Below are 14,804 nucleotides of genomic sequence, written 5' to 3' on the forward strand. Positions count from 1 at the left end.
TATTTCGAATGCATAAGATACTGTATTTATGATAGCATATCTGCCTAATGCATTCAAATGGCAATGGTTTGATTGGATGACAAATAACCAATGAGTTTAATGTATTAAATATAGATATAGGCATCATCTTTGATGAAGTTTATATGTAACTAAAATCAAATAAATATGTTACTTCTGACACCGTTATCTACAATGTATTTTGACTTAGTGATTAATGACATTGTTTCTTCTTTGAGGAATTGTTGTGCCATAATGTGTCCAGGCATTTAAAGCAGAAATCTGTTATTGGTACATGATGCATTTGTGGACTTTTAAATGAATGATAAATATTGTAGCCATTGATTCTTGAAGAATATAACTTACCCCATCCCTTGGCTGTTTACCCCCAAAGAATGGCAGGGTGGCGCCTTTGTTATTTTTTGAATCCCAGATTACCCCTTTAATGTAACAGATCATTAAAAACAGCTTAAGATTGTCCATTAATAAGTTGCAATGTAACTGTTACATGAATAACACGACAATCAACAGAGAGTACACAATTTACTACCAATAATAATGACAGTATTCACAACAACAAAACTATGTACAATGCAACGATCTTAGATGAAGGAGAACAGGAAAAATCATATTTTCAAAACAGGTGTGAAGTTAGTGGTAGAAGAATTCAGGTCCAGTCAGTCAAGTGGGTTTAAATATAAAAATATTCTATTAACCTGGCATATTGAGCATTTAAAAACCATGCATATGCATTAAGGCTTGTCACGGCACAGACAACATGAGGGAGACAGACAACTGAATAGAAGACAGTAAAGTCTGCTTAGGTGCGGTCTCAAAAGGAGGTAAATCCATTTGAATTCAATCACTTTTTGACAGCATCCCTTTTGATTGAAACACAACTGTCCATAAATGTTTGCCGATGGAAGAAGTGGTCAGAAAGTGACATTTTGGACCTTAATGCCAAAACATTCAGGAGATTAAGGTGCTCAAAGTTGACCCACTTTGCATACCCCACCAAACCATGAGGTATCCATGTCTTCATAACTTTAAAAGAGAAAAGGTTGAATTTGATCTCATTTAACTTTTTACTGTAGTGTGCTAAATCAGGGTCCCACAGAGTGTTTCTTGATAGTCTTTAAAACGCTCCCGCTGTCCTCGAGTCAATGTGACCCGCCACTGTGATCAACCCTCCTGCTGTCCTTTGGTGAAAATGACCCGCCACTGTGTTGAACCAAGTTGTATTTTATTTGTATATTTTGTGGATCATTTGTAAGAAGGAGGCAGTCAAACTTTCTTTAACATCAGTGAAAACAATCCCCTCCATGATGTTATTCAACTTGAACATTCAATGACCTGTCCTAGACTGACCCCAGTAGTACAAAAGTGAACTGTTGCCTTCATTCATGTACCCATGTAAGCTGTAGGAAACAAAAGATACTACTATTGCCACGGATACACGTCCAAACATGTCCGTACATGTCCAGACATGTGGAGCAGTGAAAACAATCCCCTCTATGATATTATTCAACTTGAAATGTGATGACCTGTCCTAGACTGACCCAGGTAGTACAAAAGTGAACGGTTGCCTTTATTCATCTACCCATGTAAGCTGTAGGAAAGAAAATATATGAATATTGTCATCGGTACACGTCCATACATGTCCGTACATGTCCAGACATGAGGAGCAGTGAAAACAATCCCCTCTATGATATTATTCAACTTGAAATGTGATGACCTGTCCTAGACTGACCCCTGTAGTACAAAAGTGAACTACACGTCCGTACATGTCCAGACATGTGAGGCAGTGAAAACAATCCCCTCTATGAAATTATTCAACTTGAAATGTGATGACCTGTCCTAGACTGACCCCTGTAGTACAAAAGTGAACTACACGTCCGTACATGTCCAGACATGAGGAGCAGTGAAAACAATCCCCTCTATGATATTATTCAACTTGGAATGTGATGACCTGTCCTAGACTGACCCCAGTAGTACAAAAGTGAACTACACGTCCGTACATGTCCAGACATGAGGAGCAGTGAAAAAAATCCCCTCTATGATATTATTCAACTTGGAATGTGATGTTTCACTATGAAACTATTTGTGAATAGATTAAATGTAATTTCAGCTTTTAAATGAGAAAACGGTTTGTCATAGAGAAACTCTGCTCACTCAGAGGCCCCGCCCAAGTGAACAGACATTGGTTATAAACTATGAAACACGCCCTTCTCTCCCCTACTATATAAGCTCTGTTATGAAAATGTAACCTCCTGTTCCAAGGACAAGAGGACGGCGGTCCCCACGTTAAAAGGACAAGATCACCAATAGAACTAAGCCAACCTCGGCGTGAGATCTGGTTGAACGACAAGAACCTAACGAAATTAGCATCGAATTGCAACGTGAAGATGACGATCAACATACCGAAAGGATGAATTTCGACTATACCAGCCAGAATATAGCATGAGTTTAAAGTATGGCAACTTGGTGTGAACTTTGAACTCTTATTCACTAAAGAAGTGATACCTCCTAGCTGTTGCGTTAGTAACCGCAGCTGTAAAAGTGGGCTAGGAAAGGACGGACAAAGGACCCGTTCTACCACACGACGACGGTACTACCAAGTATTCGTTCTACCACCAGACATTATTCAAAGGACAACCCGGCCTTCCATCTACGACCAACCGATCGAAGCGCAGCTCAGAGTAAATATTTATTACATTTTCCTTTTCCAAATGGGCGGTTATTTAGAATGCATAAGATACTGTATTTACGATAGCATAGCTGCCTAATGCATTCAAATGCCAATGGTTTGATTGGATGACAAAAAACCAATGAGTTTAATGTATTAAATATAGATATAGGCATCATCTTTGAGGAAGTTTATATGTAACTAAAATCAAATAAATATGTTACTTCTGACACCATTATCTAAAATGTCATTATCTAACAGATCATTAAAAACAGCTTAAGTATTGTCCATTAAAAAGTTGCAATGTAACTGTTACATGAATAACGCGACAACCAACATAGAGTACACAATTTACTACCATTAATAATGACAGTATCCACGACACCAAAACTATGTACAATGCAACGATCTTAGATGAAGGAGAACAGGAAAAATCATATTTTCAAAACAGGTGTGAAGTTAGTGGTAGAAAAATTCAGGTCCAATCAGTCAAGTGGGTTTAAATATACAAATATTCTATTAACCTTGCATATTGAGCATTTAAAAAAAAAACATGCATATGCATTAAGGCATGTCACGGCACAGACAACATGAGGGAGACAGACAACTGAATAGACGACAGTCAAGTCTGCTTAGGTGCGGTCTCAAAAGGGGGTAAATCCATTTGAATTCAATCACTTTTTGACAGCATCCCTTTTGATTTAAACACAACTTTCCATAAATATTTGCCGATGGAAGAAGTGGTCAGAAAGTGACATTTTGGACCTTAATGCCAAAACATTCAGGAGATAAAGGTGCTCAAAGTTGACCCACTGCATCCCCCACCAAACCATGAGACATCCATGTCTTCATAACTTTAAAAGAGAAACAAAATTATACACCTCACACACATGGTTATGGACTTTAAAAAATAAGACACCTGTACTATGTCAGATATACATGTAGTGTTTAAATGTATTAAATTATGAGTTTGCATCCCAATATCACACTTTAAATATATTAACAGTACAACATTTGGACACACCTACTCATTCAAGTTTCTTTTTCTTCATTTTTACTACTTTCTACATGAAACTATGAAATAACACATATGGAGTCATGTAGTAACCAAAAAAGTGTTAAACAAATCAAAATATATTTTATACTTGAGATTCTTCAAAGTAGCCACTATTTGCCTTGATGACAGCTTTGCACACTCTTGGCAATCTCTCAACCAGCTTCACATGGAATGCTTTTCCAACAGTCTTGAAGGAGTTCTCACATATGCTGAGTACTTGTTGGTAGCTTTTCCTTCACTCTGCGTACCAACTCCTCCCAAACCATCTCAATTGGGTTGAGGCCGAGTGATTGTGGAGGCCAGGTCTGATGCAGCACTCCATCACTCTCATTATTGGTCAAATAGCCCTTACACAGCCTAGAGTTGTGTTGGGTCATTGTCCTGTTGAAAAACAAATTATATTCCCACTAATCGCAAACCAGATGGGATGGCATATCGCTGCAGAATGCTGTGGTAGCCATGCTGGTTAAGTGTGCCTTGAATTCAAAATAAATCACAGACAGTGTCACTAGCAAAGCACCCCCCACAACATCACACCTCCTCCTCCATGCTTCACAGTTGAAACCACACATGCAGAGATAATCCGTTCACCTACTCTGCTTCTCACAAAGACATGGCAGTTGGAACCAAATATCTCACATTTTGGACTCATCAGACCAAAGGACAGATTAAAATATACTTTGATTAGTTTAACACTTTTTTGCTTACAACATGATTCCATATGTGTTATTTCATAGTTTTGATGTCTTCGCTATTATTCTACAGTCTAGAAAATAGTAAAAATAATGAAAACCCTGGAATGAGTAGGTGTGTCCAAACCTTTGAACGGTACTGTACATCACAGAAGACTGAAATATAACAAATCTGTTTGTGATAGAAACACCAGGTTTTCGGCATTAACATCAATGACTGTTGATTATTTATGAAATTATGAAAAATATTACTAACATTTCACTCTTGAGGCCACCAGGTCGTTTAACTGCAGGAAAGGGCTACAAGCTCACAAACAAAGTTGTCCAATTATTTTATAATTTATTTAAATGTTTTTGAAAATTATATTGACATTTTAAAACCTTTACTGTCATTTATATAACACTTTTTTTTATATATTCTCATAACATAGCTTAGACCCTATTTCATACCATCTGAGGTTTTTATGTTGTGCCAGCTATCGGTTGAGATACAACATGTTCTTGAATACAGGTGGTTGTCATTTCAATCATAGAAATAGAATGGACCTATCCCTTTAGACCTCTGCAATTTTATCTGGCGTAATTTTTATTTTACCAGGCAAGACAGTTAAGAACAATTTTTTACAATGACAGCCTACCCCGGCCAAACCCTCCCCTAACCCGGACGACACTGGGCCAATTGTGCGCCATGCTATGGGACTCCCAATCACAGCCAGATGTGATATAGCCTGGATTCAAACCAGGTACTATAGTGATGCCTCTTGCACTGCGATGCAGTGCCTTAGACTGCTGCGTCACTCGGTCCCCAATGGTACAACATTGACGTTTAAATTGAATTGAAATGTTAACTTGTAATTACTACCACAAAGATGACAGCCGGTCCATCCACCGTTGAATGTCAATTTAAATGGTCATGCCTATTCTATTATCTATGTTTCTATAATTTCAATAGGTTCCCTATGGAGGTTTGACAGTATAATATAAAACAACATACAGTTGAAGTCAGAAGTTTACATACACTTAGGTTGGAGTCATTAAACTCGTTTTTGAACCACTCCACAAATTTCTTCTCAACAAACTATAGTTTTTGTAAGTCGGTTAGGACATCTACTTTGTGCAAGACACAAGTCATTTTTCCAACAATTGTTTACAGACAGATTATTTCAATTATAATTCACTGTATCACAATTCCAGTGGGTCAGAAGTTTAAATACACTAAGTTGACTGTGCCTTTAAACAGCTTTGAAAAGTACAGAAAATAATGTCAATGCTTTAGAAGCTTCTGATAGGCTAATTGACATAATATGAGTCAATTGGAGGTGTACCTGTGGATGTATTTCAAGGCCTACCTTCAAACTCAGTGCCTCTTTGCTTGACATCACGGGCAGCCAAGACCTCCACAAGTCTGGTTCATCCTTGCGAGCAATTTCCAAACGCCTGAAGGTACCACGTTCATCTGTACAAACAATAGTACGCAAGTATAAACACCATGCGACATCGCAGCCGTCATACCACTCAGGAAGAAGACACTGTGCAAAAAGTGCGAAAAGTGCAAATTTTATTTATTTTTTTATTTTTTATTTAACCTTTATTTAACCAGGTAGGCAAATTGAGAACACGTTCTCATTTACAATTGCGACCTGGCAATTGTATCACCTGGCAAGCAAATCAATCCCTGAGCAACAGCAAAGTTCTTGTGAAGATGCTGGAGGAAACAGGTACAAAAGTATCTATATTCACAGTAAAACGAGTTCTATATCGACAAAACATAAAAAGACGCTCAGCAAGGAAGAAGCCACTGCTCCAAAACCGCCATAAAAAAGTCAGACTACTGTTTGCAAATGCACATGGGGACAAAGGTTATACTTTTTGGAGAAATGTCCTTTGGTCTGATGAAACAAAAATAGAACTACTTGGTCATAATGACCATCGTTATGTTCGGAGGAAAAAGGGGGAGGCTTTCAAGCCGAAGAACACCACACCAACCGTGAAGCACAGGGGTGGCAGCATCATGTTGTGGGGGTGCTTTGCTGCAGGAGGGACTGGTGCACTTCACAAAATAGATGGCATCATGAGGCAGGAAAATTATGTGGATATATTGAAGCAACATCTCAAGACATCAGTCAGGAAGTTAAAGCTTGGTCGCAAATGGGTCTTCCAAATGGACAATGACCCCAAGCATACTTCCAAAGTTGTGGCAAAATGGCTTAAGGACAACAAAGTCAAGGGATTGGCGTTGCCATGACATAGCCCTGACCTCAATCCCATAGAAAGTTTGTGGGCAGAACAGAAAAAGCGTGTGCTAGCAAGGAGGCTTACAAACCTGACTCAGTTACACCAGCTCTGTCAGGAGGAATGGGCCAAAATTCACCCAACTTATTGTGGGAAGCTTGTGGAATGCTATCCGAAACGTTTGACCCAAGTTAAACAATTTAAAGACAATGCTACCAAATACTAATTGAGTGTATGTAAACTTCTGACCCACTGGGAATATATAATAAAACCTGAAATAAATAATTCTCTCTGCTATTATTCTGACATTTCACATTCTTAAAATAAAGTGGTGATCCTAACTGACCTAAGAAAGGGAATTTTTACTAGGATTAAATGTCAGGAATTGTGAAAACTGAGTTTAAATGTATTTGGCTAAGGTGTATGTAAACTTCAACTGTATATTCCCATTCAAGTCAACATTCTGATGTGTGGTCCTCCAACCATCTTTGTGGTACCACTTGAAAGTTGAAATTTTTATTTTAATCCTATTTTAGTACATTAATTGATTCAGATCTGTGTAGAGACCCCTATTGATTCAGATCTGTATAGAGACCCCTATTGATTCAGATCTGTATAGAGACCCCTATTGATTCAGATCTATATAGAGACCCCTATTGATTCAGATCTGTATAGAGACCCCTACTGATTTAGATCTGTGTAGAGACCCCTATTGATTCAGATCTGTATAGAGACCCTTATTGATTCAGATCTGTATAGAGACCCCTATTGATTCAGATCTGTATAGAGACCCCTATTGATTCAGATCTGTGTAGAGACCCCTATTGATTCAGATCTGTGTAGAGACCCCTATTGATTCAGATCTGTATAGATACCCCTATTGATTCAGATCTGTGTAGAGACCCCTATTGATTCAGATCTGTATAGAGACCCCTATTGATTCAGACCTGTATAGAGACCCCTATTGATTCAGATCTGTTTAGAGACCCCTATTGATTCAGATCTGTATAGAGACCCCTATTGATTCAGATCTGTATAGAGAACCCTATTGATTCAGATCTGTATAGAGATCCCTATTGACTCAGACATGTATAGTGACCCCTATTGATTCAGATCTGTGTAGAGATACCTATTGATTCAGATCTGTATAGCGACCCCCTTTGATTCAGATCTCTGCTGCAGAGTAGTGTTTGTCATGTTGCATTTGTGACACAATCTGTACTTTTGATGTTGAACATGATTCTGCAGCCTGATGTGGCAAAGGAGTTTATTTATTTTCCATGTCTTGGTTGATGACCCAGGATTCAGAACCATAAAGTAGGACCCAGGATTCAGAACCATAAAGTAGGACCCAGGATTCAGAACCATAAGGTAGGACCCAGGAATCAAAACCATAAAGTAGGATCCATGATTCAGAACCATAAAGTAGGACCCAGGATTCAGAAGCATAAAGTAGGATCCAGGATTCAGAAGCATAAAGTAGGATCCAGGATTCAGAACCATAAAGTAGGACCCAGGATTCAGAACCATAAAGTAGGATCCTTTTCATCAAGTCAGTTCAACAAATTTCTGCCCTGTTAGAGCTGCCCCGGTCAACTGTAAGTGCTGTTATTGTGAAGTGGAAACGTCTAGAAGCAACAACGGCTCACCCGCGAAGTGGTAGGCCACACAAGGTCACAGAACGGGACCGCCAAGTGCTGATGCGCTTTAAATTCGTCTTTCCTCGGTTGCAACACTCACTACCGAGTTCCAAACTGTCTCTGTAAGCAACGTCAGCACAATAACTGTTCATTGGGAGCTTCATGAAGTGGATTTCCATGGCCAAGCAGCCGCACCCAAGCCTAAGATCACCATGTGCAATGCCAAGCGTCTGCTGGAGTTGTGTAAAGCTCGCTGCCATTGGACTCTGGAGTAGTGGAAACACGTTCTCTGGAGTGATGAATCACGCTTAATCCTCTGGCAGTCCGACAGACGAATCTGGGTTTGGTGGATGCCAGGAGAACGCTACCTGCCTGAATGGAAGAACTTGACTGGCCTGCACAGAGCCCTGACCTCAAATGTATCAAACAACATTGGTATGAATTGGAACGCCGACTGCGAGCCAGGCCTAATCGCCCAACATCAGTGCCCGACCTCCCTAATGCTCTTGTGGCTGAATGGAAGCAAGTCCCTACAGCAATGTTCCAACATCTAGTGAAAAACCTTCCCAGAAGAGTGGACCAACTCCATATTAATGCCCATGATTTTGGAATGAGATGTTCGACAAACATGTGTCCACATACTTTTGGTCATATAGTCTATATAACCTACATTGCAGTATGCAACGATGACAGGGTGTGACTGTTTTAGTGACAGGGCATAAATATTTAACCAAGCAAACGTATTAGACATTTAATTGTAAACTGGGTGGTTCCAGCCCTGAATGCTGATTGGTTGACAGCTGTGGTATGTCAGACCGTATACCATGGGTATGACAAAACATGTATTTTTACTGTTCTAATTACGTTGGTAACCAGTTTACCACCTCTGTTTACCACCTCTGTGGTATATGACCAATATACCACGGCTAAGGGCTGTATCCAGGCACTCCGCAATGTCTTAGAACAGCCCTTGGCCGTGGTATATTGGCCATATACCACACCCCCTCGTGCCTTATTGGTTAAGTGAAGACAAGAGATACAGTTAGTATTTGCTAGGTCTTACTTACTGAAACATACTCTCAAGTTAAGTACCCTACTGCACACAATGATGGTATCCAAAGGATGCTTGTTTAGTTTGTGTTTTAGAATGATACATTTTAGTACATTTGTTTAGCTAATGGTTTGACTGAAAATGTTCCTAATTTAGTATTATTTATGTACCGTATAAAAGGAACACATTATACAGATGTCTTTTGATTATAATATATTTAGTTGTAGAGATGATTTCTTCCAGGAGTTGTGTGCAATAGATATTGTATCTTTGTCTAAAACACATTACAAACACTCAAATGATACAACTCATTACAATGGTATCTCTTTTTGAAAGTAATCTTATTTTGTTATAATTTTATTTTCATGTTTTGTTTGATATCCTGTATTGATTCTAGAATAATATCAAATAGAAATAAACCTTGTGAACTTATACTGTCTCACCCTGTTGTAACACACAATTAAATCTGCTATTATTCCATTGTAAGTTTGTGTTGTCTTTTGTCTTTGTAAATAAGCGACATAGCTTCAAAATGTTTACAACTATCATGTGGAGCTTAAGGACGTTCATATCGTTGCATACAGCTCCATCTAAACCTTTATATTAGAACATTTGTCATCACCTCATAATGATGTTGTGCAAACAATCTAGTTAAATAAAGAGACACACGATTCATCTAATTGTCAACTTTCATCTTTTCAGGGAAAGAAAATGCAGCGACAAAACAAAAGAGAAAAAACGGAGACCTATTTCCGTGGGGAGCATAAGAGTATAGAATCAATGAAAATGGTGACCCCACTAAGTTGTAGACGTCTTATTTCAAAAGACATTCCACTGTACCCCAAAGCTGACAAAGCGGAATTTCACGTGGACAAAGTCTGTCATGTAACCACTCCAACAGGCCTGACAGGAATCATGGATCTGAGTGGATTTACAGCAGGGCAAAGAGGGGGTTTCACATGGTGGGCTCTTCACATTACAGAAGGTGAAATTGAGGCAGCAGAGAATCGCTTCCTTGAAAAGGAACAGCTTTCCTTTGACCCAAAAACGGGTGAAGAAAAAAGACACAATCCATTCCTGAAGGAATTCACCACCTCCCCTGTCTTCCAAAAGGGATCTCGGTATGGGAACTTTAAGTTTACCTTCCCCTTGGAGGATCTCATGCAGATGTACACAGAGCAGATCTGTGAGGGAGAGAAGCCTGTCCTGAGAGTCTATGAAACCGTGGTTTACCGGCAGGAGATCATGTACGTTGTGGTTGTCCACGGTCCAGAGGTGACAGAGTTTGATGAGTACCCACTTCTTGCTGATGAGGATGATGAGGCAATATGCATTTATAAAGATGGTCAAATTGTCTGGCGTGCAGAAGCAATATGTGAAACCCATACAAAGAAGCTGATCATCAACAGAGAGAGTGGAACAGTTGAAACAGAAGAACTAGGACGTGATTATGAGTATTTCATGTGGGACCATGTGACCCTGGCATTCCATCTGCCAGTTGACCGCACCCTCGTTGTTGAAGAGGGAGTATTAAAGGATAGACTCCATGCATGTGAGGGTATCAGACCTTTTCTCCAGGATGAGTTGTTAACACTAGAGGCGGCAGAAGAAGTAGTCAATGCCATAAAGAATGCTATATAGGGACAGTGCTAGTGACAATGCTACATAGGGACAGTGCTAGTGACAGTGCTCTATAGGGACAGTGCTAGTGACAGTGCTAGTGACAGTGCTATATAGGGACAGTGCTAGTGACAGTGCTATATAGGGACAGTGCTAGTGACAGTGCTATATAGGGACAGTGCTATATAGGGACAGTGCTAGTGACAGTGCTATATAGGGACAGTGCTATATAGTGACAGTGCTAGTGACAGTGCTATATAGTGACAGTGCTATATGGGGACAGTGCTAGTGACAGTGCTATATGGGGACAGTGCTAGTGACAGTGCTATATAGGGACAGTGCTAGTGACAGTGCTATATAGGGACAGTGCTAGTGACAATGCTACATAGGGACAGTGCTAGTGACAGTGCTACATAGGGACAGTGCTAGTGACAATGCTACATAGGGACAGTGCTAGTGACAGTGCTATATAGGGACAGTGCTAGTGACAGTGCTAGTGACAGTGCTATATGGGGACAGTGCTAGTGACAGTGCTATATAGGGACAGTGCTAGTGACAGTGCTATATAGGGACATTGCTAGTGACAGTGCTATATAGGGACAGTTATAGGGAGAGTGCTAGGGACAGTGCTAGGGACAGTTCTAGGGACAGTTTTAGGGACAGTTATAGGGACAGTTATAGGGACAGCGCTAGGGGCAGTTCTACGGACAGTGCTAGGGACAGTTCTAGGGACAGTTTTAGGGACAGTTTTAGGGACAGTTCTAGGGACAGTTCTAGGGACAGTGCTAGGGACAGTTCTAGGGACAGTTCTAGAGACAGTGCTAGGGACAGTTCTAGGGACAGTGCTATATAGGGACCGTTCTAGGGACAGTGCTAGTGCTGACTTCTCAATCTCTCAGTTCTCAGATAAAACTCTCTCTAGTCAGTTGAGAATGTGATGTGTATAAAGGGGCTCAATCACACAACCCTGATAATGCTAGATAACAAAATTGCCTGGCAAAATTGTGCTACATTATAAACATTGTAAAAATGTATTTCCCTTTCTTGTTGTTTGCTGATGTCTACTATATCTAATGCAAAACATGCAGTGTATATATATATTTGTTAATGAATTTCCCATTCCATTCCATTCCATATACTTTAGTCTTAAACTCTGTAATGATTTACATAGCAGAAGACTGGGCTTACTTTGGTTTCCCACCTTTTATGTTCATAATACTATACTGAATAATACATAGAATGGGGCAAACTGGTCCAGTTATGATGAATACCTCCTTTGTGTTGTATGTTAATGTTTAATGAAATCAAATAAAACATGTTCATCACCCATTGACTATTTTTGATTGTTGTTTTACAGACATGACCATTTTTTCCTGAACAGAAAAACAGATAAGTTGAAATATTTATTGACATCTTCTTCACTGGACAGAGAGGTGTAACCCTGTTTCAATGGTTATTGACATCTTCTTCACTGGACAGAGAGGTGTAATCCTGTTTCAATGGTTATTGACATCTTCTTCACTGGACAGAGAGGTGTAACCCTGTTTCAATGGTTATTGACATCTTCTTCACTGGGCAGAGAGGGGTAACCCTGTTTCAATGGTTATTGACATCTTCTTCACTGGACAGAGAGGTGTAATCCTGTTTCAATGGTTATTGACATCTTCTTCACTGGACAGAGAGGTGTAACCCTGTTTCAATGGTTATTGACATCTTCTTCACTGGGCAGAGAGGTGTAATCCTGTTTCAATAGTTATTGACATCTTCTTCACTGGGCAGAGAGGGGGTGTAATCCTGTTTCAATGGTTATTGACATCTTCTTCACTGGGCAGAGCGGTATAACCCTGTTTCAATGGTTATTGACATCTTCTTCACTGGGCAGAGAGGTGTAATCCTGTTTCAATGGTTATTGACATCTTCTTCACTGGGCAGAGAGGGGGTGGAAACATACATACTGTACATACAGATAAACACACGTGCGCCCTGCAATTACATCTGTGACCTTGTGCATGTGACCAATGAAGTGAGCCAGTTCAGAAAGGAGTCCCATCAGCTGAGATGGTACCAATTAGATACTACCACAATCACGCCTACCTTATTTGGTGGTCTATTTAAGCTGACCGGGTCTGTTCACTCATCCTGCTGCCGCTTGATGCCACTGCCACTATGTGCTTGCTTCTTGCTCTGCATTTATGCTCCTGCCACTATGTGCTGGCTTCTTGCTCTGCATTGATGCTCCTGCTACTATGTGCTGGTTTCCTGCTCTGCATTGATGCTCCTGCTACTATGTGCTGGCTTCTTGCTCTGCATTGATGCTTCTGCTACTATGTGCTGGCTTCTTGCTCTGCATTGATGCTCCTGCTACTATGTGCTGGCTTCTTGCTCTGCATTGATGCTCCTGCTACTATGTGCTGGTTTCTTGCTCTGCATTGATGCTCCTGCTACTATGTGCTGGTTTCTTGCTCTGCATTGATGCTCCTGCTACTATGTGCTGGTTTCTTGCTCTGCATTGATGCTCCTGCTACTATGTGCTGGTTTCTTGCTCTGCAGTGATGCTCCCGCTACTATGTGCTGGCTTCTTGCTCCCACCACCACCCCAGCCTCTAACTGTTGGGTTCTGTGCTCCTGCCGGGGGGATTGGTAGAGTTTACCGCACTCACTGCTTGTAGGTAGTTTTATATAATGACGCTTTGCTTGGGCAGTGAGCTACCCTGAAGGAGCAGAGACTATATCGCAAGGACTTGAATTATTAATTCTTTAATGAATGGTTAAACATATTTCTATGTGCTGTTTCCTTTCTGAAATAAACTCTAAACTAAACTAAATCCAGTGGAAACCATCCAAGACAACTATAGCCAGTGACATTCAATAGAAGTTGTTCATGAGTTATGTGCTCACCGTTTTACAGCTGCTGTACCATGAAGCTGGGAATGTACTGGTACGCAGCACCTCAGGTCAAAGGCCTTGCTTCAGGGCATGATGGCAGTGTGTGGCATGTGACATCAGATTACATTACAGTCATGATTACAGCTTGATTATAAAGAGTCTTCCTGCAGGTTTAGAACTGTGCATACCGGGCCCTCTCTCTCCTAGACATCACTCCCAGCTTGTGTACTTCCACACCCCTGTCTGTACTTTCTGTAGAGGCTGGAGACCTAACAAATGGTTCATGTGGGTAGCAGGGAGGTCTGACCTACAGGGGGAGACCAGGGGAGAAAACATGACCAGGAGATGAGGACCAGAGAGGGACTGCTGGGAGAAAACATGACCAGGAGATGAGGACCAGAGAGGGACTGCTGGGAGAAAACAAGACCAGGAGATGAGGGCCAGAAGGGACTGCTGGGAGAAAACATGACCAGATGAGGACCAGAGAGGGACTGCTGGGAGCAAACAAGACCAGGAAATGAGGACCAGAGAGGGACTGCTGGGAGAAAACATGACCAGGAGATGAGGGCCAGAGAGGGACTGCTGGGAGAAAAAATGACCAGGAGATCATCATGATCATCATGACTTCACTTTGTCAACACAGTTTTGATAAGTTTGTCTTGTCCAGTTAAGGGTTTGAAGATGTCGTTACATTTGATTGCAGTCTCTGGTCTTGCTTGTTTCCTGGTTGTTGTCTCAATCTGCCCAGCTCATGTTCATTATTGACCTCTCCTGTTCCACCCTCTGTGATGTAGAGCTCTGTGTAGATCATATTGAGAAGTGTTGGGTTTCCTTGTTTAGCGATCCCCTCAAATACACATTGAAACTTCTTCTTTAGATTAGATTTGAGTTCATGTTGGCAAATCACAGCAAGCTCATCTGAATCTAGAAATAACACAGAGGA

The 14,804-nt window shown here is 40.6% G+C and overlaps 2 protein-coding genes and 1 long non-coding RNA gene across 4 annotated transcripts in view; 2 read left to right on the forward strand and 1 right to left on the reverse strand.

Moving 5' to 3' along the window:
* LOC139575102 (uncharacterized) lies at positions 1-12,302 on the forward strand. Its single transcript, XR_011674890.1, has 2 exons — positions 1-2,696; positions 10,058-12,302. It is a non-coding gene; the product is annotated as an uncharacterized lncRNA (long non-coding RNA).
* The window catches only part of LOC139575073 (NLR family CARD domain-containing protein 3-like), a 188,840-nt gene that overhangs the window by 32,339 nt on the left and 141,697 nt on the right, over positions 1-14,804 (forward strand). The gene's annotated exons all lie outside the window — the stretch shown is intronic.
* LOC139575095 (uncharacterized) overlaps positions 12,100-14,804 on the reverse strand; it is a 23,827-nt gene continuing 21,122 nt past the window's right edge. For both annotated transcript variants that reach the window (XM_071400098.1, XM_071400097.1), the window contains one exon: positions 12,100-14,785. In XM_071400098.1, the coding sequence (XP_071256199.1) occupies positions 14,529-14,785 (257 nt within the window). In that variant the 3' untranslated portion in view covers positions 12,100-14,528. The remainder of the gene's footprint in view (positions 14,786-14,804) is intronic.

The sequence above is a fragment of the Salvelinus alpinus genome, chromosome 5 (assembly GCF_045679555.1).
Source record: "Salvelinus alpinus chromosome 5, SLU_Salpinus.1, whole genome shotgun sequence".
In the NCBI taxonomy this organism is placed as follows: domain Eukaryota; kingdom Metazoa; phylum Chordata; class Actinopteri; order Salmoniformes; family Salmonidae; genus Salvelinus; species Salvelinus alpinus.